We start from the raw sequence: 27,857 nt of genomic DNA on the forward strand, positions 1-27,857 counted from the left end.
TGTTTGTAGTTGATTGATGAATTATTACTCTTTTGATTGTAAAGTAGACCTAACACAAAAGTTTTTAACTTTTCTAAAACTCTAAATTGCTTAGAAATAAAGTTTTGCAAGTCACCCCGCATAGGTACATGTGTATAAAAATTATTTTTATTAAAAAGTTGTGGCTACAATTTCGTAAAATAAAGTTCGTCATATTATCACTTATTAGTTATAGAAACAACATGTAGAGTATTACTTTTGTACATTAAATCTATCTCATGTTTTCAGGTAACGATTTCTAACCTGCATCAAGTATCAGTTTTCTAGACATTTAAAAGAATTATGTTTATTGTATTAACATATTTATAATAACAGTTTTAATCGTGGCCCCTACTTGAATTGTGAGTCACACGTATTGAAGCACCGATTTAAAACGAATTGTCTATTGAAAATTGTGTTTTATAGTGAAATTTAGTTGTAAATTACAATGTGTTGCAAGTCACCCCGTTTGACGGTAGCTCTATCATGTGAATGTGATCTGTTGAACACAAAAGGTTTCATGCTGATTAGCTATGTAAAACGGTGTATAATCCACTATGGCTACAACTGGCGTATGGCCAAAACCGGTGCTTCTACCCTACGAAAATACTTTATGCGCTGGGAAGTCGAGGAATTTTATTTTATTAAAAGATCTTCGACCGAAAGGATTCGAACCTACAGCCCTCAGCTGGGTCTTGCTAAATAGATACGCATTTACCATTGCGGCTATCTGGACCCCTACAATGTTCTCTTTCTAGAATGTATTTAAATAGATGTATCAAAATCTAGCAAGTCACTTATGAAGGGCATCTTCAGTAGAAGTAAAACACAATGACATGATTCAATAATAAAGAATAGATTCCAGATTTACGTCAGTATTTTCTACCCAATATCAAACAACAAAATCAGAATTTTTCAAAACAAAACGACGAGTGTTAACAATCACCGCCGGTATTTTCATAAACACTACTTCGTATCTATTTAATCTATAGATCAGCTGACATCTCCAACGAGCTCGTTTGATGAAGACTCAGACTGCTGGCCCATCGTCGCTGGGTTGAATCAGTTTTTTTTTCAGGCACACATTCGATTCCGCATCCATACGCATACTTTGCGAGCACTAGTACATGATCGGCTTATTCTTACATTGGTCTAAAACATATCCTGTGAAGCGTTTAAGGAACTTTGGATACTCTTTCTTATAGATAGCACGAAGCACGGTTGCTGGAGCCCATCCTCCTGGGTTAACTGAAACAGAAAAGAAACGATTCCTTCAGAATAGATGGTCGTAATCGGCAATAGAGTTTGATTACCAGTAGAGCAGTAGGTTATTTTGCACGTTAGATCATCTCGAGTTGCAGTTTTGCTATCCTTTCCAGGAGTCAGATATGTTTGACAAACTAATATCACTGTCAGATAAATGCGAACGCATTTGCCTTGGTTTGCGGGCTGAAAAAACAAATGAAATAATTTAAGCGCGCTTTTAGATAAAACGTACACCTGAAGGATTGATACGTGTTTAACACTTCCGTTTTCAACCACCTAATCAAGAATTGGAAAACAAGACGGATACTCTTCTAGTTTTGGGACTTTTCATTTTACCCTACTTATCCGAATCTGTTTAGGCTTTCTTGAACCACTTTAAGAATAAATGAAAGATAGCTGAAAAATTATAAGCTAGGAATAAGAATTTCTTTTCTATAGATGGTCAAAATAATTATAAGAACTGCGGAAAAATACGGCTTAGCAGGGTAGCTCTTTATGTTTGAAACGAATGATGCACAGCTTCAATTAACTTTCAAAATAGATAATTCTGTACAATGACTGATTTTGTTTTATATAGCTACCGAACACGCAATGTTTTTCAGACCACGATAATTGTATACAACGCAATAAAAATTTTCACTTACCGGATACTCTGCATTTTGATTAGAATGATTGCACACAACCCAGACGTCGTGTGCACCCTGGTCCAAATTGTCAGTGATTTTTCGCATGTGTGACCAAAACAGAGCATCGCGTTGACTGGCCGGCCAGATGCGCTTGTAGGTTTGCAGGAAGACTAATGTATCCGGTGCTACATTATCCACTATCTGTACATCTTCCAGTGTTGTTTCCCAGTCATTCCGGTAGGCGGGATCGAAGAAGTAATGGCACATTTCTCGCGCTGTAACACCCTTCACCACGTGACAGGATTTTAGCGGATCAATCACCATTCCATCGACTTCCTCTTCCCGTCGGTACATTTTCATTTCACCTTCATCGGCAAACAGTTGCCATCCGTTGCCACTGTCGCCCACGCCTTGCCGGGCCTGGTACAGCTGCTCCGTGCAGATTTTGTCGATTTCTGGCCACAGCTTGTGCGTGCGAGCTTGCACACCGGTCCCGAAGTCTTCCGATTGTTGGTTTCCATCGTCAGTCTCTTGGTTGATAAGAACAGAACTGGTCGTGCTGATTTGTGACTGTAATATTAGAGATGTAAAATGTATAAATAACAAAATTGGCATATTAATTATTTTTCATTTTCTCATGCCGTATGGAAAAATAAGCTATACAAACATTATAGCTCTAAGCTGCTAGACTGATGCAAATTTTGAAGTTTTTGCTCCCCTATTGTCAATAATGATGACAATCATTCTCGCAAAATTTGAAATTTGAAAGAAATTTGGTCGTGCACAAGCCATTTTAAGTAAATATGAAATTGCTGCATCCATTTATTACGTAACGCTAAAATTGAAAATGTTTGAAACCGTAATGCTTTTTGTAAGAAAAAAAATCAATTTTTTGTATGAACCGTAACGCTTGAGCCTACTCCCCCTCCCCCTAGAGCGTTACGTAATTTGTGGATACCGCCTAACTGCTCGCCATAATAATGTATGGATAAAAGATAAAAGAACAAACATTTGACGAATTCCATGTCAAATCGGTCAGTCGTACAACTCGACCATCTTCGATTTGCAGTAAATATTGCATATGTTTTCGTTATGGTGAAATAAGTGTTTTCCATAGAACAATCGATCATTTCAACTTAAGAATAACTTTTGAAAATGGCCTATAAGTTTTTGCATGCAATATATTTGAAAAGTTGTAACTTCGGAACTGTTGATTATAGAGAAAAATGTTCTATGAAGAAATTGTAGCGAAATATTTGTATTACAAGAAAAAATAAATACACTGAAAAAATAGTTAATTTTATTTCATAGAAATTCACAACAAAAATAGTTTAAATTTAAGTTTTAATTTTAAATAACACAAAATAAGATTAATTTTTAATATTTTTTCAACTTTTATTGCCGTCAAGCTACCATTCACCGTGCATTTAAGAAAAATTTGCACTTCAATAAATTGTATAACTTTGCCAAATAATTTAATGCGTACTAAAATACCACTACGTAGCGTGCAATTATATAATAATTCAGGAAAAAATATAAAACTAGTGTTGGATAACAAAAAATACTCTAAAAATATGTTTGAAAATGTAATGTTAAGGTCGCCTCGTATCGTGCTATGTCACCATTTACCGTGCACACCAGTGCACCATTCACCGTGCATATAGTTTTCGTCATGATTTAATTTTGTATCTTGAAGAAACGTTGGTAATGGAGCAGCTATGTTGCTAGTAGTGTGCGCACTGATTTTTAAGAGTATTAAAATCTTCATTTATAATAAAAAACATAAAAAATTTAAAAATTAACTAAATAAATAATGTTTCATTAAAATCGTTATAGGAGGTTTGACTGTATTGTCCAAATCATTTCATATTCACTCAAACACTCAATATGAAGTTTTTTAATCACAACATAACAATAAATCTAATATAACCGAATAATTTCAAGCTTTTTACGGTAATGCACGGTAATGGGAACCATACATATTGAAAAGGGTCCATTTACCGTGCATTTGGGTTTTGACTGAAACACAATAAAAAAATATAAATTGCATAAAATTTCATTGCTCATACGATGAAATACATCTAACTAGTAGTATCCACAGTGTAAACTTGTGGAAATTTTGAAAAATTTCATACTCTTACGTTAAAAATGAAAAATGGTAATTTTTGGCGTTTCTACTAAGAGTGTTGAAAAATCTCATTATCAAACAGAATTCACATGATTTTGACTACATAAACTAGGTTTTTCAAAATGCTTTGTGACAATAACTACTTCATTTTATCAGTTTTATCTTATTTTGCTGACAAAAGAATAATTTGTGAAAATTGTATGAATATTCTGTAGGAATTTGTATATGTGCACGGTGAATGGAGCCCGCACGGTGACTGGTTTCTTAACGGTATATAATCTTGATACTAAACAGTTGTTTGGGGCAAAGTTTCATAATGTAGAAATTTTAATTAAAAAAGTTTTAGTCGAATATAAAAATAAATTAATTTTTTGGCATAATAAATACGTTTTGATGATACAATGATAATCTTGAAATAATTCTAAAGCATAATGATTATTATGATCACTCCTCCAAAAGTCGTCATTTTTTAATTATATCAAGTTCAATGCAAACAATATTATTTAAATAATAAAACAGTCCATTTTAATTTGTTATTCTCGAATCAGAACAATACATTTCCAAGAGTATAGGCCATATTAATCTTCACTTAGGGTCAGGCGGGGCAAGATGAGCACCCTAAGGATTAGCGCGATTTAAGCCTACTTAAACGTTCTTATTTTGGTAAAATTGGTAATAATCCTTATCTTTTACATTATTACTTTGACATCCAACCATTAAAAGTTTTAAAAAGTGATAAATAGTTTTCCAAATAATACGTTTAATAATAGCTTTTTTATCATCGGTCAAATAAACTGCGGGGCAAGATGGGCACCCCCATAAAAAGATGCAATTTACTAAAGAAAACTATTATTTTTCAATGCCTGCAATATCTCAAGATATTATCTTTAATATCTGATAGTATTTATCTTCAACTAGCTTAGTTTTTAAAACTATTATCAAAAAATAAATAACTTTTCATAGATTGCTAAGATTTTACCTAAAAATCGATTAAATTTGTTGTTTGTTTATATTTTTTTTAGAAAAAATGGTTGTGCAAAGAGGATACCGCAAGTCAAGCCCACAGCTAAATGTTGTTCTATAATTTCACACTTTTACTTAATTTTGAACATGGTGCTCATCTTGCCCCAAGGGTGTTAATTTATTAATATAATCAAAACAATTGAAATATTTTTTAAATTTCATAAAATTTTTACTCCTGATTATCTACAGAAGATTATTCTATAACTATACGGCCAAAAACGTGTGAATTTAATGGTTTACGCAACAAAAATATCACTTTTAAAAGAACAAATCTTATATGAAAAAGTAAATTTTTGGTCTTCTATGTATTTTTGACAATATTTACGTTGTGCTGTTGATTTTTTAGCTGAAATTTATGGCCATCATATCAATTTAATGACATTCATCAGAACCCCAAATAATTTATTGAAAAAAATCGGTAGGAACGACACAAACTAGGGGTGCTCATCATGCCCCGGGTGCTCATCTTGCCCCGGGTGCTCATCTTGCCCCACATTCCCCTATTTATTTTACGTGATCGAGAATCGTGTATAACTAATGAAAATGCCAATTTTATTATTCAATTAATAATGTTTTGCATCAAACTTGATGTTCGTGAAATTCCTTTTTACTATTTTTTTTATTTTTATGTTTTTAAACTTTTATTGCAACTTGCAAGTCCTTTTCACTGCCAAACCAGAAATGGTTTATGTCTCCCTGTATAAAAAAGGGTTTTTAGATGGATTTCGAGTTATGGAGGGAAATTTTCCTCCCACGTGGCATCGACTAGTGGAGACATCGAGTTATGGGAATTTGAAGGGACCGAAAAATCCATCGAGTTATAGAATATATCGACTTAAAGAACATTGAGTTGTGGAGAGTCGACTGTAATTCGAAAATTACTACTTCTGGAGAAGTGATCGTGAAATGATTATTATCATTATGGTTTAAAATGTTTTCAAGATTCTTATTGTATCATCAAAACGTATTTATTTTGACAAAAACCCAAAATTTTGAAAATCGAACTATAGTTGTTCTTACATTTTTTTTTAATAAAAATTTATCCATCAAGAAACTTTGTCCCAAACATCTGTTGGATTATATGGTAAAAATTTGAAAAATATTAAAAATGTGGGTTTTGTGTAATTTAAATTTGAAGTTTTATTTTTGAATTTGTCATGAAAAAAATTAAATATTTTTCAGTGTATATATTTTTCTAGTAGTCCAAAAAGTTCGCTACAGCTTCTTCATAGAACAAAAATGTATAAGCAATTTTCAAAAGTTATTGTTCTTGTGTCGCAATGATCGATTTTGCTATCAAAAGCATATGCAAAATTTACTGCAAATCGAAGATTACCGAGCACGATTTTTATTTTTTCGACTCATTCTGGATGGAATTCATCGTTTCTCATGTGAAATCTTCCCAACTAAAACATTGTCAAAGACCCCATTTCGGTATGGTTGAACGTGTTTCATGATTTCCAGCAAAACAAGAAAAACATAAAGACAAATCGTTCATATCATTGCCATGCATGCTGAAATGCATGTCACATATGTTTATGCACTACGAATGGGAAGGATTTATAATTTTCCATTCAACTGGGAACTTGTCATGTTGGGGACTCATGTGAACAATAAATTTGTACAAGCCATCCTGAACGTACTCTATCTGTCTTTCTCTTGGTGCATTATCTATTTTAATATGAATTCCCTCAGTATAAAGTCTTCACACGAAGGCCCTCAAAGATCCGAAAGAGAGAATAATTAGAGTAAGGTGGGGCAAAAGTACGACCTTAGTGGTATAATCAAAGTTTCCAGGAAAATAATAGCAGATGAAACAAAACAAATACCATACAGCGAACCTTCATCATATTGGCTATAACTTTGCTGAACAAACTTGTGTCAAAATATTTAGCCATTTTTAGTTATAACAGTTTCAAAATTGATTGTCTTATTCGAACTTTTGCCCAAAAAAACTTTTGGGCAAAAGTTCGAATCTAGTGTGGGGCAAAAGTTCGTTGGCTAAAACACAAAATATCAATACTTTTCTGCCAGGCATACTTTCTACCAGCCGTAAACTTATGTTTGCCGAAAAATACACACTAAATTTTCATAAAAAAATGCACAAAACAGGGTTAATTGTAATACACCCAAAAAATAGCAGTTTTTCGCAAAAATAAGGGAAATGTAAAATTTTTGTGACATTTTTCGTACGATCAGGCAAATTTCGCTAAATTTGAAGATAATATGTACACAGAAAAAAATATTTAATTTTCAATGTGATGTAAACTGAGATCTACAGTAAAAAAAATTCAAATTCGTGTGCTATTACAGCATCATGTAAATTTAAACGAATATACATTAAATTTTCAACTAAAAATGGTTGAAAATTATATGATCGTGTAAATTTAAAGTGAATTCAATTGAAAAATAATGGGTTGGTCGTTGAAATTTACGTTTATTTTGATGCTCCAAATATGTGCATGAAAATAAACTTAAATTTACAACATATTTTTAGCTGTGTAGATTTCAGGAAATTTGAAAAATTTTCCCTGGGTTTATACATGGGTCGAACTTTTGCCCCGCAGATTCGAACTTTTGCCCCGCTATGGGCCAAAAATTGATTCCAACTATTATCCACGTCAAAGCATCCTTACGATAGGCCTAGAAACGCCCTTACATAAAATATTGATAAATATTTTATCTTCATTTGGTTCCATGCATCGAAAGTTTGACCAAATATTACAATATTTACGCCGAAAAACAACAAATAGCCATAACTTTTCCAAATCTCAATCGATTTTTATGATATTTGGAGTGAAAGTCTCTTAATTGAATAGCATTCGAACCACCATGACATTTCTAAGTTTTGATTTGATTTGAGCTAGAAATCTTGAAAAGAAACTCTTGCCCCACTCGAACTTTTGCCCCACTTTACTCTATGTAGTAAAAAAATGAGATAATCGAAGAAAACCATGAATTTGTTCAGCCAGAGCGCACCAAGTTACTCGCATTTAGTGCACTTGGGCTGAACAAGTTCACGATTCTTTACGTGAAGTGGATACCAGGAATGGCATGAAATACACCATTCTCGCTGTACATGAAACTGCTTGCGCTCTACAGTTCCAAAATAGTCGCATAAGCTGAAAGTTGGTAGATTTTTATGACTGTCTGTTAGGGGCAACGTAAATAAATATTAACTGGGGTTCAAACTCGTGTCCTTCGAGTGGTGATTAGGCGTGCTACCTCTCGGTCATCTCGAACTGTTGAATTGAGCACGAAAAACTCGAAACAAGTTATGCGCACTCTGATCAAGGAGGTTTGATGGTGAAAACGTTATTTTCTGAACAGCTAAAGCGCACCAAGTGCTCACAATTCATGCAGACAACTTCACATCAAAATGCCTAGTTATTTCGTAACGGTTTCTGCAATGATTCATCAACATATTATATACAAAACAATGGGTTGCGTTTAGCGCATATTGGTATATTTTCTTCATACAAAAAAACACGATTCCTATATAAATGGCACTCGGTGCGGTGTGGCTGAACAAAATTTCAATGGAAAATGATCAACACCACCAAAAGAATAGTTTATATTACATAGCCGTTCGTTTACGTTACATGCTAACATTCGTTGGCGTCTGTTCCTGTAACTTGTCCGGAATAGCTACATTGCAATGTTTCAGGAAGAAATTGAAAAAATGTAATTTTGAAGCACATTACCAAATTACCTCCAATGACAAGCTTAGGTTCATGGTTCACTCTGGTTGGATACAATTTCAGTTATACATATCAAAGAAAAATTATGAAATTGTTCAACTAAGGACTGTTTAAATTATTCAATATTTATAATGGGGCAAGGTTATGATTATCTTAATCCTCTGGTGTAAATAACTCATTTGTGGAAAAATTGGCACTTGGTGCGGTCTAGCAGAACCCCGACCAGATGATCATTCAATTACTTTCAGAGCAACACTTCTTTTTTACTGTAGACCATAGAAACCTGAATAACTTTGATCTTTTCTACCCGCCAGAAGCTCTACTATTGCCTGCCGAACAGTTGGTGAAGCAATCAAACCCACTTTAAGATGATGAATAAAAATTCATCCCTGACGTATACTCAAAATGTGGTCTTCGACAAAGCTGTAGCTGACAGGATTTCACATGAGAAGAGTTTGTTCACTTTTCCATAAAATATTATGATGAAGAGATAGAGGGCTGAACACAAAAAGTTGACGTTTTCATTAGTAATCTAAGCCTAAAATTTGTGGACAGAGTTTGGACACAATCCTTTTATGTAGCCAAAGACCGCGGTCCGCACACATTTCAAAATTTTGCATGGTCAATTAATCATTAACCCCTCTACCGGCAGTTTAATTTCTTCACCACAAAAATATTCAAATCGCGATGACTTTTTTATTTCTCAATATTTTTCATCTGGTTTTGAGAAATTTCGATATGTCTGACAGGCCGATATGGGGACAGGCACTTAACATATAAAATTTCTTTGGCCATCATTTTGTTTTTAATCAATTAAGCTAAAATATAAAATGTGGGCTATATACAGTATTGGACAAAACATTTGCAACTTTTTCGATTTTCCATACAAAATGACCAACTTTGGTAAGCTATATCTCGGTTATTTATAGACCGATTTGAATGAAATTTTGGCAGAACATCAGACATATTTTGAATTTTAACATATAGTTTTGAGTGATTTTTCCAATCACAAGTCCAAAAGCAGTAACGGTTTGACTAAAGTGATTTTTTTGACGGTCTATATAAATAACATAACTAAACACATTGAAGGAATAGCTTCATGATGTCTTCAGCAAGGTTGTAGACTTTAACGAGATGAACAAGTTTTCTGAAAACAATTTTTGTGTAGGGCTATCAGATTTTGTGATAAATAGTTTTTCGTCGAAAATTACACTTTAGTTAAACCGTTATTACTCATAAACTCGTGATTGGAAAAATTATTGAAAAATTTATGTTAAAATTCACGTTATACCTGATGATCTGCGAAAATTTCATTCGAATCGGTCCATAAATGACCGAGATCCATCTTACCAAAGTTGGTCATTTTGTATGGAAAATCGAAAAAGTTGCAAATGTTTTATCCAATACTGTAATGTAGTACCTGACAATTATACAAATCGCTTGAGTTGTCTCTAAAATATCTAAAAATTACTATATGGCAATAAATCTTCGAGCTGCTTAGTGGATACTTATAAGTAGATGAAAAACCGAATTCAGTACTATACCATTTAATTCCACTAAAGTTTGTATCCTTTAACAAATATGCTTATTTCGACCTCAACTGTAAGGCCGTCTTCAGTGTCATGTAGAGTCTAGTACACGACACTGAAGACGGCCTTACAGTTGAGGTCGAAATACGCGTATCTGTCAAAGGATACAAACTCCGAAAGAACTTGAAACTATTGAAAACCAGAGCTAAAGGTCCAAACCCCTGATAAAGGTGGATGGTTGTGATGGGTATGACCGTGGTCATCATGTAAGAACAAACGAACAATGCTGTATCATATCAGCACCGAGGAGGCAGCCCCTCTAGCACGATGTAGGTAGCGTAACCCTAGTTAGGTGGCCTATCGAAGACTCTTACCCGACCAAGAAAGGCAAAAGTAGAGCAAACGGATTGATTTTACGGCAACATACCCGGCAACGAATAAAGGACAACGATTGGAAAGTTGGATCTTGGAACGTGAGAAGTTTGAATGAACCCGCGCGTGTTGGGCTCTTGGCCCGATGACATGAGAGATGAGTTCTATGAGAGCCAGGATAAGACCTACGGCGAGTGCCCAAAACAAGATGTCAAGATAGTCATCGGCGACGCAAATGCGCAGATCGGGAAAGAAGCTTTCTTCTGATCCGTTATTGGAACGGAAAGCCTTCATTCCGTTACCAATGATTTAGGGGTTGCGGCTAGTAACCTTCGCTTCTGCTAGAGGGATGGCAATCAGCAGTACCTACTTCGCACGAAAGAATATCCGCAAACACACCTGGCGACACCCGAGTGGCTATGTCTGCTCCCTAATAGACCACGTGCGACCTTCCTCAGATGTCATGGATGTCAGGACCTTCCGAGGCCCTAATATCGACTCGGATCATTATCTCGTATTAGCTGAAATTCGGGCGCGGTTATCCAGCGTCACGAGTTCCAGAACAAACAGAACGCTGCGCTTCAATATACAACGCTTGTCGACTGATGGGGTAGCTGCCAAGTACCGCCAGCAGCTAGACGAGCAGTTGGGACGATTTAACGTTGCTGGAGATGTCGACAGCCTATGGGACGCTATCCACGAAGCTGTGACAACAATGGCGCGGGAAGTGATTGGCACTGGTCAACAACGAAGACGAAACGACTGGTTCGATGAAGTGTGCCAGAGAGTGACAGACATGAAGAATGTCGCCAGAAGCCGTATGCTTGTGGCCGGTACCCGACAGAACAGAGAGCGGTACAGGCCAGCGAGAGCCGAAGAAAAGCGAATCCACCGCAGGAAGAAAAGGCAGCACGAAGAAAGTGAGGTAGCTGAAGCTCAAGAAAGCATGAACCGGAATCATATGCGGAGATTCTATGCAACGGTCAATGGTGCGCGGCACAATATCGTACCAGTGCCCGCCATGTGCAATGATCAAGAACGGAATTTGCTGACCAATAAAATGGCGGTGACTGCCAGGTGGATGGAGCACTTTCAGCAATTGTTGAACGGTGAAAATGGAAATGTAGCGAGGACAGGATGAACATAGATGATGACGATCAAGCTGTGGACCCACCGACCATAGGAAAGGTTAAAAAGGCTATCAGCGACAGTATTGATAGACTCACACTCAAAATCTCAATCAATACGCTCTCCCGTGAGAGCAAACTCATTAGAGATCTGCTTCGCAAATCTCACGCTTGAGATTTTGATGCAAAATCAACTCAATCAACTCAAACCGAAAAAAATGATTCAGTCACAAAACCCGGCAAAAACTCGTGAAACCCGAATGTTGTTGTTTACGTTAGAAAGGATTAACATAATTTTACCAGACTAACAAGAAATTATTGCCGTGTGCTAGTAAACTGTGGAAATACGAGACAATGAGTTAAAAAGATGAGCCAACTCATCCATGATTTTTTGACTGCTGAGTTGCATGATTGACAACTCACGCATGAAAAATCTCAAGCGTGAGTTGTGAGAAATTGAGTTTTTCACTACACTGATCAGCGAGCTGAAGAACTGTAACGCTGCTGGGAAGGACGAGATCCCGGTCAAGCTTCTCAAGAACGGAAATGACCAGCTTTATCAATCGATCCACCGAATACTTCCGAAGGTATGGGAGGACGAAGAATTGCCCACCAGCTGGTTGGATGGCCTCATACGCCCAATCTACAAGGGCACAGACTGGAGTGTGCCAATCACAGAGGAATTACCCTGCGGAGTTCGGCGTACAAAATTCTGTCGCGCATCCTGTTCAACAGACTGAGACCGCTCGAGGAGTACTTCGTCGGCGAATACAAAGCTGGATGATCCTAAATAAATTCCGGGAGTATAACTTGCAGACTCAATAAATAAAAATATTTTTGATTAAAATTTTCAATATTTTTGTATTGATAAAAACGGAATAACTTGTTGAAGAAATCGGAACGTGACAAAAACGGAGCGTGACAAAATCGGAACGTGACAAAAACATAACATACCTGTACAAACAACTTCTCTCAAGGTACCATTGCGGTTTGAGCTGTCTTCAAATTCTTAAAAAGCTGGTGAATTATGGATCGCAATAAAAACAAATTTTAAAAAATCATGTCTACAGTCTACTCCTCAAGGAGTTGTATAAAATCCAAAATCTAATGAATCTGCTTCAAACTTTGCAAACCACAGAAGTGGTAAGAAACTCGGGAAAAATATTACCGTTCGGAGAAAACAACTCTGATTTGTGAGGTTTTGGCTGCATCGCGACATTGCACTATGGGCGGTTTTCATATAGCGTTTTGTCTCAAATTCCGAACAGACTCATATTCCGAACACTCGGTTTGTATGTCATCAAATTACCAGTAAATGGCAGTCAATTGCAATTCAATTTTAACGTCTTTCAATCTATTTTATATTTCAGGAGTAGTGATGATTCTCTAGTACGAGACCACTAAAACTAGCTCAAATAAATTTATTTACGAAACTATTCATTTGAATACGATTTATTCGTGCTGTTCGGAATTTGGATCAAGGTGTTCAGAATATGAGACAGAATGAACACAGTGTTCGGCATTTGAATCAAAATGTTGTTCCATTCTTTCACGTAAAAACAATACTTAACAAGTTTAAATAAGTATTTTTATAAGCACATCCAACAGCTAACAGTAAGACATTGCGAAGAAACGAAAATTTTCATGAATATCAACTAATTTATGCCCACCAGGTGCATTTGAGGGGGGCCAGATAGCCGTAGCGGTAAACGTGCAGCTATTCAGCATGACCATTAGAGTGATGCAAATTTTGAAATTTTAGCTCCCCTATGCTTAAACGATGTCAGTTATGATAATTAGCATCCTGCCAAAGTCTTAAGTGATTCGGAAGAAATCTGACTGTGCACACGCCATTTGAAATTTATATGGAGATTACTAAAAGTGAACAAACTCTTCTTATGCAAAATCCTTTCAGCTACAACATTGCCGAAGACCACATTTTGATTGGACGTCAGGAAAAATTGTTATTCATCATCATAAAGTGGGTTTGCATTTTACATGCTTCACCAACTGTTCGGCAGGCAACAGTGGTGCTCCTGGTGGGAAGAATAGATCAAAGTAATCCAGGCTACTATGTTCTACAGCAAAAAAGCAGTGTTGCTCTGAAAGTAATTGAATGATCATCTCAGCATGGTTTAGACTTTGGTATCAAAAATAACAAATGATCCTTACATCCTATCAAAATGTGGTCTTCATCAAAGTTGTAGCTGGGAAGTTTTCACATGAGAGGAGTTGGTTCACTTTTCCATAGAATATTACGACAAAGAGATAGAGGGATAAACACAAAAGATTTACCTTTCCCATAGTTATTTCCATATAAACTTCAAATGGCGTGTGCACAACCAAATTTCTTTCGAATCACTTCAAATTTTGGGAGAATGATTTTCACCATAATTAACATCGTTTAAGCATAGGGGAGCAAAAACTTCAAAATTTGCATCAGTCTAATGACCATGCTGAGGGTCGTGAAAGTGCTCATAAAAACACTAATCTGAGAAGCAGGCTTTGTCCCAGTTGGGGCGTAACGCCAGAAAGAAGAAGATGGTGCATTTGAAGTCACTGGTGGCCTTAAGTTTTCGGAATATGAGTCAAAACGGTAAAATGGCGGTCAAAAATATTTTTGCCATCTCATGTCTTATTTATGAGTTTTTTTGTTACAAATTTGATATTTTGTTTTCAATGAACAAGTTTTCGAGACCAACTTTTGTAAAGGGCTTATAATGATTTTTTTTACTAATGATGCATTTATTCCACTTATGCAATTAACGTTGTGAAAACCATTATAAATAATAAAACTTACATAATAATGATGATATTAATCATTTAGCGATATACAATTATCCCCTGAAATTATCTTTAGCTGATATTAAAGAAAAAAGGCAACAATATTGAAAAAAGTCAATGAGCCCTAACAGAAAAAAGTACAAATATGTGCAGCTAAATTCTTAACAATCCTTTAGTTTACATCTTTGAATAACCTTAGAAATGAATTTAAGCCTGAGGCAACTTCGGAAAAAAAGTATGGGATGTAAAAAGTTTCGGTAAAAAATCGAATATGTTTTTCAGTGTAGTCCCCACATTTCCTTGAACTAAAGTACGAATTTTTATGTTGTTTTATTTCTCTAAGATAGTTTTTTAGTAAACTTTCGAACAGACATGTATGAAACATTACGATTCTGCATTATATTCCATCCAACGCATACCTTATGTTGCCGCAACCTCTGTTTGCGGGCGATTTGTCGATATAAGATGTGAAGCAACCGTCTGTTCCGTCGCATATATACACAGCAATTATTCATTTCAGTTTAAGATAGCCAAGCTAGTAGTGTTGATACAGTTATTGTTTTGCAGTCAGTTCGCATTTTGATGTGTACGCAGTGTGTACGCAGCATAAGTACTAAAGAGCTAATTAAGTCAGTTATTAAGACAGTATATTTGAATAGGGTGGCGTAGATCAAGTCACTAGGAGTGCACAGAAACCCAGACAACCAAAATGTACGTATAACGAAATCACCTGGAGGCTTTGTATGTGCAAAATTTCACTTATAAGATGTCGCGAAAAGGCCTTCTACGTACAAAAGTGGAGGCGATATACGTGAATATATTATGTGATGAACAATAGGCAAATATTTTCAAAGCTAAACGATCATTTCGACATCTGGAGGCTAGTAGGAGAACCGGCAAAAAAGAGGTTGGGTTGAGAACTTACCGTGTGCAGCATAGGAAGGACCACACAATTTACACTTTTTCTCGGAATAGTTATTTTGTGATCGTCTACAGAGATCATTGAGAAACAGAATAAACTTTTTTTCCTTTGAAAATGTACAGATCCGGTCAGTGCTCATGTACGATTAGTGGGATAAAATTGTAAAATTGGTGTTTGGCAACATAGGTTATAAACTTCCGGATTCTTTGTTAGTGGTTAAATTTGTTGTGAAATCACACGTATGGCAAGAATAATGGTACAAAATGAGTATGCCAATGGAAAATAGTTCAAAAATCGATTGATTATGAACTAATTTTTGGGTTGAAGAATTGAATTTTGGACGTAAACAAACATTTTCAGTGACATTTCACTCGTTCTTCCCCAGCGACCTCTATGACGGTGGCGCATTATATTTGCTTATAGCATACAATGCGAGTGAATAAATTTTCTACCGAAGTAACCTGTGATCTTATGCGGCTTAACTTATGATAACAAATGGTGATTTGACAGCTGCTACGGATTGATTCGACTTACTTTGTACGAGTGTACGGGACGAAACGAAATGTGCAAATGAACTCAGATAAAAAGCATTTTATGCGAGGAAACTTCACAATCTGATGATTGTATTCACCGTTTCTTGCGGGTTTGTATGAATAAACGAGTTATTACGTGAACTTTGATGCGACTTCTGGTTGTTTGGGAATGTGAGTTTACCACCGTTTATCAATAAGTACTCTGAATACTAATCAAATATATTTGCAGCTTGGAAGTTGCCCAGTTTGGCATCTACGAGACAGTGTTCTTCCGATTTACCGTAACACCTTATATTTGTATTAAATTCTTTGTTTTTCCTAAAAACTCCAAATTTTGCATACTGTATAAATAAAACTACAAAGGATCTTGCTCTAGTATTCCAGGAATATTAATATAAGTGTTTACTATGTTTTGATGTACCAGAAGAACCTATCAGAACAAGTAATTATTTCGATTATTGGCCACCTGATTACCCATAGTGGCATGGGCATTTTTTTAGGATGCCACACAAATTATTTCAAATTATATGTGGTTATTTTCGACCCCACTATTTATGTATGCCCTTGTCCATTTGACAATTATGCGAAACGGTCTTATGTCAAACAATTTACAACCAATCAATATCAGGTAGGGGAATTAGGGGCATAATGGACACGTTAAGCAAATGTTCGTTTTAAGACCCTTAAATGGCAATGTTTTTAATTTACCCCCGGCTAGTTTTCAAGTTTGATGTTAGTACGACGTGCCACATTCATTCATAGTGATAAAAATCATATCATATGTCAGAAAAGCGAGATAGAAAATTGGGTCGAAAACAAGGCTGGTAAAAAGGTATCGGGGGAAATGAACACCTGTATGAAATTTAGTTATTCCAACATATTCAATGACTGTCAATCATTCCGATATGCAAAAGGACTCTCCCTCAATCATAATAGCTAAAAAGAACCTTTCTGGGTTCGTTACTTTGCTCAAAAATTAGATTCTTCCACGGTCTTGCTTATATGCCAATTTGAAACTGAGAAAAATTTTATGTCAAATTTTAAAGAACAATTGATGCAAAAAATAAAATGTTTTACCGTCAAGCATTTCAAATGCATTACAGATTTCATGCAGTGAATGAACTTTTGATGAAATATGTGTATTATCAGATATTGAGAGGGTGTCCATTTCGCCCCGTATGTTCATTATGCCCCTAATCCCCCTACAGTGGACCCAAGCAACCAAAAGTTCGGATAAAAAGGCATGTTTTGGCTTAATCATCTCACTTTTTAAGCAATTAACCGAATTTTACAGTTAACATAAAGTTCGTTTAGTAGCTTGGAGAACTATATTTACCTTCAAGTAAAAAAAGTTCAATTCAAACTTGTTCTGAACTTTCTAGTTGTTGACAAGTTCACACGTTACTTTTTCTAGAATCTCGTTACTTCGGGAAGAAGTGTTCCAGCGGGGTAAGTGGATAATTTGTCCATATAAGTACCTAAATATATTGATTTTTTCGCACCATTGCTTCGTTTTAGATGACATTCTCAATACTATCAAAACAACAAAATTTGTACTACACGAGAACTTAGGGTTCATTCACAAATTGCATAACACTGAAGGGGATGGGTAAGTGTCCTCTTCATGTTACAGCTCATATAAAATTTGTAGAATAATCATACAAAAAGCATTACAAAGGGGTGGGTGTCAAAAATTGTCGTTTTCAGCAAAATGAAATATGCGAATGAATCCAAAGGGCGGATCCTCTTTGCTTGATCTTTTTCTGGTGCGCCTAATTTTTCTTGAGATTTCAATTCTCAATTCTCAATGCTATCTCATGAGTTCCATCACGTGTGCTGTTTAAAATTCAGCGTAATAATTAAAGTGATAACATTTTTTTTTCAACGATTAACTGCAAAAATCACTTCATTTAAAAATTGTTTTCTGTTAAAATGCATTGTATCTTCGCGTAATTTTTAATACTATTAGTTTGTTCAACACATGGTGAACATTCAGTTCTAACTGAATGAATCACAATGAAAAAATGGAATTGGATAAGTGGATCAAGTATTATTATAATATAGGGGAAGTGGTGGTAAAATGAACAGGGGTGATAACATGAACACCGTGCCTTTTACCGAAAAAAAAAAACAAATATAGATGAATCTTTATCACGCACGGACGATTTAGAGCATAAATCTGAGTGTTCGACTTGATACGGAGGTCAATTGAAGTGAAAATATCAACAAAAACTAAGATTTTAGAAATCCACGTTTGAAAATTAGAAATGACATAACTTTTAGCTCGGAAGAATTGAGGTTTTTCAGTGAGGTGAATATCGTTATGATATGATGTCAAATCTGATACCTTTAGAATTATTTTTGAATGGGTTACAATCATTATTGGATATATTTTCGGTGGGGCAATGAACATTTTCAGAAATATTAGTTTTTGCATGGTGTTCATTTTACCACCAACCGCTGTTCATTTTACCCACATAATGCATACGTTATTTGACCATATCAATTATTCTAGACAAATGGTACAAATATATTCACAAATAAAATAAAAAGATGTTGATTTTGACTATTATTTTTTCTGTATCCACATACCCCACAGTACCATAAAACAAATCAATTATCAACATAAACACAACTAGATCAAATCGTGTCAATTTATGATTTCTATCCACATTATTGTCATTTACTTTCAAACTTACATGTTGAGATTGGAATTTCAGACGAACGCGTAGCTGCCGGTCTTCTTCAATCTTGTCTAGGCCTGTTTCCACTGCATCAAAGAATTCATCCTCCGGTATTGTCGAATGAGGGCCTTCCTGTAAAAATAAGATGAAAAAAAAAAACACACCGTTAATAAACGTGCTGCATAACATACTGTCCGATGAACTGAATGGGTGTTGTTCACATATGACAAGTCATAACATAAATGCTATCATGATAATTGACACACGACAATAAAAAAAGGTGTTGAAACGGTAGTCCAGCTTTCGATAACAAGAAAAAGTAGTCATAACTTGCATAACAATCGTGCGCAAATCTAGAGACAAATCGCATTCATTGTCGCTCGTTTCTGAAATGAGTGAACGCAAGTCTTAGGTAACCTATTCAGCAACAGAACGCTGTGGTTAAATAGGGTTAGGCATGAGCTCTTAAATAGAAAAATAAAGTTTGGTATGAACTGCATCCATTAGTGTAAACAATAATCAAAGCTTGTCTAAATAACAATCGATGGAAGTTATGTCTTGCTTGAATAAGTATCAAAGCCTAAACGTCGTGTGAATACTAATCATTTTTGTTCTATTGAATCGTTAACTCATCCTCATAACAAAAGTTTGCATATAGCAAGATCGAACTCGAATCGCAACTCTAACAACGGCCAATCGCCCGCATATCAGGCAGTTTTCATTGTCATGGCTATCTTTCCCATTAGTCAAACCACCAGAAGCATTCCGCTGGCCGTAACCTTCGAAGAGTTAGTAATTTAGGCGCGGGTTTCACCTTCATAGTATGTGACGACCGTATGCCGAAACGAATCTAACAGTCTAATCACTGCCGAATATTAATGATCTACGACCTGCCAAGTCTTCTTCCGATGTTTTGACTAAACGAGTGACCTTTGATTTCCGCTTCGATGTTTCGTGATAGTGACCCAGACCTAGGCTGAATTTGCATTTCCTATGAAGAATCATCTAATATTCATACATTCTAACGATCATAGAACATTCTCGAGATTATCCAGTTCCACAATATTACATCTCGAGATTATCCAGTTCCGCTATATAACAAAATCAAACCAAAAGTAAACGAGGAGGTTAAGGTAAGGTGATGTGATAATTTCCATCGTATTAAGCTTTGCTGTAAGAATCTGCAATTTTCCTAGTTTTGCAGTGCAGCTTTAACATCACAATCGAGGGAAGCGCAATTTTTTTCTCAGCCCAAAAGGATGAAAAAAGGTGTTGGTTCGAAAATCCATTTGGCTTCCCGACTAGGGGCTTGTAACAAAAATATAATAAAATTTTATCAGAATATGATATGCATATCATATTATGATATAATTTTGTTAGGCTCCGTTATCCATAGAACATAATAAAACAGAAATATAACATAATGTGTTTTATTTCCCTTTAAGATATTTTTTTGTTCATTTTCAACAACTTTATATCAAAATAAATAGATAGTTATGCATTTCAACAATATACAACATTATCGTATATCGAACAGTATTATAATTTTGATACTTTATATCAAACATTATAACTTAGTTTGATACGTTTTTGATAGAATTAAAACACAATTTGTTATTTTTATGTTACTATTCATACACTTTTTGTTATAATTTTAGTTATTTTAACAACATCCTGCATCAAGTTTGTAACAACCTATGTTCGAAAAAAAACATATAACATATGCTGATATAATTTTTTTATGTACCCTTAGTCGGGTTACTTAACATTAAAAAATCTCGTTTGCCATCCTATTAATGTAGAGAAAAAATTCCTTAAATTTATGTAGGTATATGATTTTTTTTTCTAAAACACATAAGGTACCCCGGGGCAAGTGAGAATCCGGGGTTCCGTCATAGCTCGTTTGGGAAAAGTTTTTTTAAGGGAGTATTCTTCTAGAAAGTTGAAGATGCAATCATAAGGAAAGTATTTAGTACAAAAAATATTGTTATTTTTAATACCATGTGCTCCATGTAACAGTAGTCAGCTCAGCACTTGCATCTTGCATGATAATTTGTGACACGTTTCACGTTCTGCATTGGCTCGCAAAACAAATTGTGCTATAAATCGAATAACCATCGGTAAGCTACAACTTTGACTATTGTTACAAGCTGCTTACGATAAACTGGTATTTTGTTTTCATTTCATATGAAAATTTCTTTAGTCTAACTTACCCCAAAAAATCTTTATACCCGGGGTAAGTGGGACCTATCGAAACAAGCATCAGAATCAAAACTTTTCCTACACGTTTCAAACATTTTCCTAGAGAGTAGAACTAAAACATTCAAACGAATTATTTTTATCAAAAAAAAAAATCATTCTTATATTACGTAATTATTGAATTGGGAGAAAAAATGACTTATTTTTCTAAATATTTTTTTCTATTTAATTTTTGAAACATGAATTTAAAATTGAACGAAGACAGAGGTAAAATTTAAAATCCATCATGAGAACGATAACTATACTATTGTTATTGAACTTTATTTGATATTTCTACCAAATTCAGTAGTTGCGGAAAACAGTTCCATCCCATTAAGTGGTTTTCCACCATGCATAACAGTAATAACAAATAATAATAAGGTATTTTGAAATTCGTCAACTATTGAAATTTTATGTGCTGCATTTCGATTGACAACTTATGAATGATATATTTTGAACATGTTTTATACCTCTTTACGCTTTTAGTGAGCAATTTTCAGTTAAAATTAAATGCGATGTGACATAACCTTACATTTACGTTCTCTTTCAGAAACGTTACGTATTTTATGGTACTCAAAATTGAAAATCTATTATTTATCAATCCTATTATTGCAATGAATGATTAACTGATGTGGTTTGACGCATGAAACTGGATGTGTCCCACTTGCCCCGTTTAGCGAGGTACAGGTCGGACTCGATTATCCGGAGACTCGATTATCCGGGGACTCGATTATCCGGGATTAGATTATCCGGAATTTTAGACTCGATTATCCGGAATTTGTTTTTTGATGTTCTTGTTTTTCATTTTGTATGCATAAATCTGAGATAATTTGGTATTGCAATATATAATATGAATGGTTTTGCAGTTTTGAACGTATTCGAGAAAAGGAGGGTTTGAAAAAGTGTTTTTTTTTTGTGTATGCTGATAAAAATTTGTTTTTTTCTTGTAAAGACCTCTACTGTTCCTAGAAATATTTTCTGGCTACGCCACCGCATCGTATAGATAAAACAACGAAATAAGATAATATTTATGTTCTTTTATCGAAGATTTCATTTTTTTTCTTAGTGATTCGATTATCCGGAGGATTCGATTATCCGGAGTGAAAAAAAAAATCGATACTCCGGATAATCGAGTCCGACCTGTAACTGCGTCTAATGGCTCATTGTCCATCTTTCTTCTAAGGTTTTCACAATTTAGAAATTATTCATGCGCACACCAGCAAATATGTTGCTAAAATGTGACCGTGTTGTTGGATTTGCAAAATATTGACATTTTTAAATAATATTGAACAATATATGTTTGAACTATCGTTTTTTTATGTCCCACTTGCCCCGGGGTACCTTATTTGACTATTCTATAAATACATTAAAAGAACTGCTATAATTTGCACCTGCTTTGTCAACGAGATCAACCAACTTGACTGGATCGGCTTCGATATTGAAGGACATTCAAAGCTGTTTAACATTTTGAGCTAAACATACATACAAACCAGTCAGAGCTGCATTCGCCTGTTGATCGTTAATGGAAAATTATCACTGGACAGGTTCTCAAAACCACTCCCCCAAAATTGCCAAAACAGATTGCATCTTACTTATAGCGTTTTCATTTGGAAAGCAACCAAGCTTGTTTGGGAGGGAACTGAAAACGCTGGAATGCCCGATCTCGCATCCATTTGAAAACTTCTTAACATCTTAGTGCAGTGGTTTTCATAGCTGCATTGATGGTCCCTTGAATCGCATTTGCATTTCCCTAATTCGATGGTTCCTTCAATATCGAGTTGTGGAAAGTTTACTGTATCTCAAGAGGAGTGCTGGTTGCTTGGCAGAAAAGTAACGGATCAATCCTTACACAAAACTCTTCAGGAATCCTTGAAAATGTCCTAAGAGTAATACAGTCGACTCTCCACATTTCTATGTTCTACATCTCGAATCCGCATACGATTTCTCTCTCCATATCTCGATATCCTTCTTATCTCGATATCACCATATCTCGATGTATTCCTGTTGATTTTTTCTCTCTCTAAATGTCGGTATGAACATTATCAAAGGTTACTAGACCAGATTTAAGCGATTCAAAACAATTTGGAAACTTGAAATGAAGTTTGTTTGTTTATTATTTTCCTAGTAACGAAGTGATTTTCAATCTAGTGTTCATTAAATTAATGTTCTCTGTCTCGATCTCTCCCTATCTCGATGGTCCCTTCAATATCGAGATGTGGAGAGGTGACTGTAACTGAGTGATATCTAGATGAAACCCTTATGGAACTTTTGTAGAAATTTCAAGAAAAAAATCATACAGTGATCGCTTGAGATTTTTTTCTTGTTTTGTTATTTCTAGTTGATTTCTGGTGGAGCCATTAGAAAAATTAGCAGAATTTCTAAGAAAATTTCAGATAATATCGCTGTATTAATCTCTGATCTTATTGCAGTTGGAAATCACCGGAGAAATCTATGGAGCTGTCCTTAATGAACAAATTATTTGAAATCTCTTGAAAACGTCCCTTCAAAATTGTTTCTAGAGGTAATTTTAAACTATAATTCTGTGTGGAATTACATATCATGAATTACTACCATGTTTCAGGAATTTCTGGAACATTTTCTTTAGGAGTTCAAATTATCTCTCTAATACATAAATATTTATTTTTGTCTTAGTTTCATTTTTCGCTATCTAAAATCGAATAACACGTTTTTGATTTATTTTTATTCACAAATTTATGAATTTTGGTTTTTGATTTCACTAATGTTTATTTTTTCATTTTTTTTAAGCCTCTTCTGACTACCGATTTTTGACAAATATAAAAATTTGAGTTTTTTCAGTACCTTGAAAAATATATATTTTTTTCTGGAACATATTTTATTTTCCGTGTAACTAACGGAAATGTACAAATTTATGTAGTGCACGTTATATTAGAACCAGGCATTTGTAGGTTATAAAAAAAATCAAATATTTTCCAAAAATACAAAATTGTTTCAAAAATCTAAAAAGTCAAAAGGCGGGGTTGGGTATTAGAGTGTGTATGTTAGACTGATGCAATTTTTTAAAATAAACTTTTTGTGATCAGTTCTCTAACTGCTCGCCATAATCTGATCTATGGAAGAGTGAACAAACTCTTCTCATGCGAAATCTTCCCTGCTACAACTTTGCCGAAGACCAATTTTTGATGAGACGTAATGATAATTCGTTATAATTTATTCAAAAATCTAAATCATGCTGAGATAACCAATCCATTACTTTCAGAGCAACACTGCTTTTATGCTGTAGAACACAGTAGCCTGGATTACTTTGATCTACTCTTTCCTCCAGGAGCACCATTGTTGCCTGCCTGCTGAACTGATTTCACATGAGAAGAATTTGTTCTCTTTTCCTGGACACAAAAGGTTGGCCTTTTCCATAGTAATCTAGCGTAAGCATTGTTACGGTATACTTCGTAGATTGGATACTAGAAATATTCATGTGTCATTTGGTCATCTCATTCAGACCGCTTTCAGGAATAAGGCTGGGTAGTAGCTTTGGCCCAATCTTGAAAAATATGAACCTACCTACCTAAAAATATTAACAAGGGCATGAATATTACTATTCTTGGCCACGCCCATCTTTACCGTAACTTGGGATAGTAATGGAAGGTAATGCTGCCCGAGCAACACACTTGTTATAATTGTGTATTATCAACTGATATATGACTAGTTTTGGTCATATATCAGTTGATAATACACAATTATAACATGTGTGATAACTTAGCCCGGGATCGAATTGATTACTGGAGTAAACTTGATCGGGTTATACGTCTAACGACTTTATTTTTCAAAAATGTTAGTTTTCCTTAGTAATAATGACATTTTTAGATAGTGTGAGCAATACTGTTGAAAGTCAGTACTAAAGAATACACTAACCCTTCGGACACTCGGAATTCATTCATAGTATGTACCGTTTTGACACATATTCCGAACACTTAAGGCCATCAGTGACTTCAGATGTATCTTAGACGGATAAATTAGCTGATATTTGTGAAAATCTAATTTTTTTTTAAGTGTAACTGTTAGCTGTTGGGTGTGCCGATAAAATTGTTTATTTAAAACTTGTTTAGTATTGTTTTAACGTAAAAGTAAAGAGTCCCATTTTGATTCAAATGCCGAACACTCTGTTCATTCTGTCTCATATTCCGAACACCTTAATTCAAATTCTGAACAACACGAATAACTCGTATTGAAATGAGTAATTTTGCAAATAATTTAATCTGGACTAGTTTTACTGGTGTGGACCTAGAGAATCATCACTACTCCCGAGGTATAAAATAGATTGAAAGACGTTGCAATTGACTGCCATTCCCTAGTAATTTGATGACACATTTTAGCGAAACATTTCAACCACATCTCCATACAAAAATCGAGTGTTCGGAATATGAGTCTGTTCGGAATTTGAGACAAAACGGTATTGCAATTTAAAGATAATTTCTACGGTTGAACAGCAAACTACCGCAGCAGTCACATTTAGAGTTACTTATTTCTCAGGAGCACATTAAGGCGAAGTAGGCCGTCATTGAAATGTGTACGCGTCGTTAATGATTGTTGCTAACTCGTCTCTCGATTTCGAATCAAAGCAAATCAGTTGGTTTTGCACTGACACTGCTGAAAAAGTATCAGCATACTTTATGCATGTTAACGAGTACAGTGATACTTTTTCAAGTCAATATAAACTATCAAGACTGAGTTTTATCACTTTAAAATTCAAGCTGAAAAGTCATCATTGTTGCCAAAACTAATGACGGGCTACTTAGTCTTAATGTACTGACGAGCCTCCAACCAAACCGTCTCTTAGCTCATCGGAATCCTAGTGTGCTGCGCTAGACGGAGGCTCACGAACATTCTAAAAGCGCGCGCTAGGTGATGTGCTCTCGAGGAGACTCGTCTCATGCGCTGCTCGGCGCTACGGCTCGCCATCGGTATCTAAGTTGTGAAACAACTGCTTAGTAACGAAGAGTCTCTACATCTATTTTCGCCTCATCATGCAGGTGTCTAGATGGCCTACATGATATGATCGAAGACTCGCGATCCAAAAGCTACAATTTCGATTCTCGTTGAAAACTTTTGTAATCACTTCAATTATTGCGCTGAATTATAAACAGCACATGTGACGGAGCGCATGAGACCGCAGTGAGACACATCGCAAGAAAAATGAGGCGCACCAAAAAAGGTCTCACAATGTACAGCGCGCCCGTGTGCTTGCACGCAATGAGGCTCCTGCACCTAAGGCTACATCACGTGTACAGTAACTCTAGTCACATTGATGATTTTCTCAAAGCATCATCGTTCGGATGCGATGAAACCTTGGAAACCACGCTAATGACTATTGTTTTCTGCTGTTTTCCAAAGCTTTGGGCTCTACAAGCATACTTTGATTAGATGGATTCGTCCAACAATGATTTTCAAGCCTGCGGTAGAACTTTGACAGAAAGGATTTTTTTTTTTCAGAAGAATTGTAATATAAAGAGCGCTTAAACAAACAACGTTATAATCAAATGGAGCTCTGAAACTACCATGGGATTCAGGGAACATTTTCTTCTTCTTGGCATTACGTCCTCACTGGGAAACCTACTGCTGGGATCCTACTGCTCAGCTTAGTGTTCTTATGAGCACTTCTACAGTTATTATCTGAGAGCTTTCTTCGCCAAAGTTGTCATTTTCACATTCGCATATTGTGTGGCAAGTACGATGATACTCTATGCCCAGGGAAGTCAAAGAAATTTCCATGACGAAAAGATCCTGGACCGACCGGGAATCGAACCCAGACACCTTCAGCATGGCTTTGCTTTGTAACCGCGGACGCTAACAACTCGGCTAAGGAAGGCCTCAATTCAGGGAACCTATATTTATTGAATATGAAAATATTTTATTCTTAAACTTGTTCTGTTTTATAGTGACCAAACAACAAATAGCCATAATTTTTCTAAATCTCAATCGATTTTTATGATGATTGCAGTAAAAGTCTCTTACTTGAATAGCATTCAAAGCACCATGACATTTATGAGTTTTGTTTTGAATTAAGCTAGAAATCCTAAAAAGAAACTCTTGTCCCACTCGAACTTATGCCCCACTTAACTCTATGCTGATACTTTTTCAGCTGTGTCAGTGCGAAGCCAACTGATTTTCTTCGATTCGAAATTTTGAGATGAATAAGCAACAATCATCAACAACGCGTTCATATCGCGTTCAATCATATCAATGTCGGCATACTTCGCCTTAAATAAGAGCGTTCAAAGTTGAAAATGACAATTTTTGCATGCGTATATCGTGTTGCATGCATTTTTTTTTTGTTATTGAGTGATTCCAAGCAACAGCACCAAAATTTGGTAAATTTTTTAATTCATTTTTTTCTATTGAGCTGAAACTTTGCACAGTTTTCCAGTTCCATCTAAATCGTCATTTTCCGATATCAAATCTTCAAGTTGAGTCACGACTAACTTTTCAAAAGGGTGTATGTGAAAATGGTTCAAAAATATTCAAAAAGCTGCACAGCAAAAACGGTTCGTTCGATTGTTAGACAACTAAAGAAACAAAGTTAGACAACTAAATAAAGATTCAAAAAAAAAAAAATACACACAGTAAAATAATTTTTTTTTGCATTAAAAAACATAATTTTTGACACAAAAACTCAAATATCTCAAAACCCTATCGGAATACCAACGTAATTTTTTGAGGGAAAACGGTCCATTATATTAGCTATCTACCATAAAAATTTGGTGATGGTAAACCAATAAACAAAAAAGTTATGACATTTCAAACATGTCACAATTTTCACATTTAGTAGAAAAAAATATTTTTTTTTTCGGTGTAAATTATTACGGGAACCGCAGTTTGTTGCTGATTTTATTGTTAAGGGCCTTGCGTGAAATAAACAAGTCGTTTTCA

General features: G+C 35.2%; 1 protein-coding gene across 1 annotated transcript in view; it reads right to left on the reverse strand.

Annotated features, from left to right (window-relative positions):
- Positions 1–855: 855 nt before the first annotated feature.
- LOC5578261 (collagen type IV alpha-3-binding protein) overlaps positions 856–27,857 on the reverse strand; it is an 89,606-nt gene continuing 62,604 nt past the window's right edge. Inside the window, 4 exon segments of the mRNA XM_021843988.1 lie at positions 856–1,266; positions 1,332–1,467; positions 1,929–2,480; positions 18,729–18,845. Coding sequence (XP_021699680.1) covers positions 1,139–1,266; positions 1,332–1,467; positions 1,929–2,480; positions 18,729–18,845 — 933 coding nt within the window. The 3' untranslated portion in view covers positions 856–1,138.

Source organism: Aedes aegypti, chromosome 2, assembly GCF_002204515.2.
Source record: "Aedes aegypti strain LVP_AGWG chromosome 2, AaegL5.0 Primary Assembly, whole genome shotgun sequence".
Taxonomy (NCBI): Eukaryota; Metazoa; Arthropoda; class Insecta; order Diptera; family Culicidae; genus Aedes; species Aedes aegypti.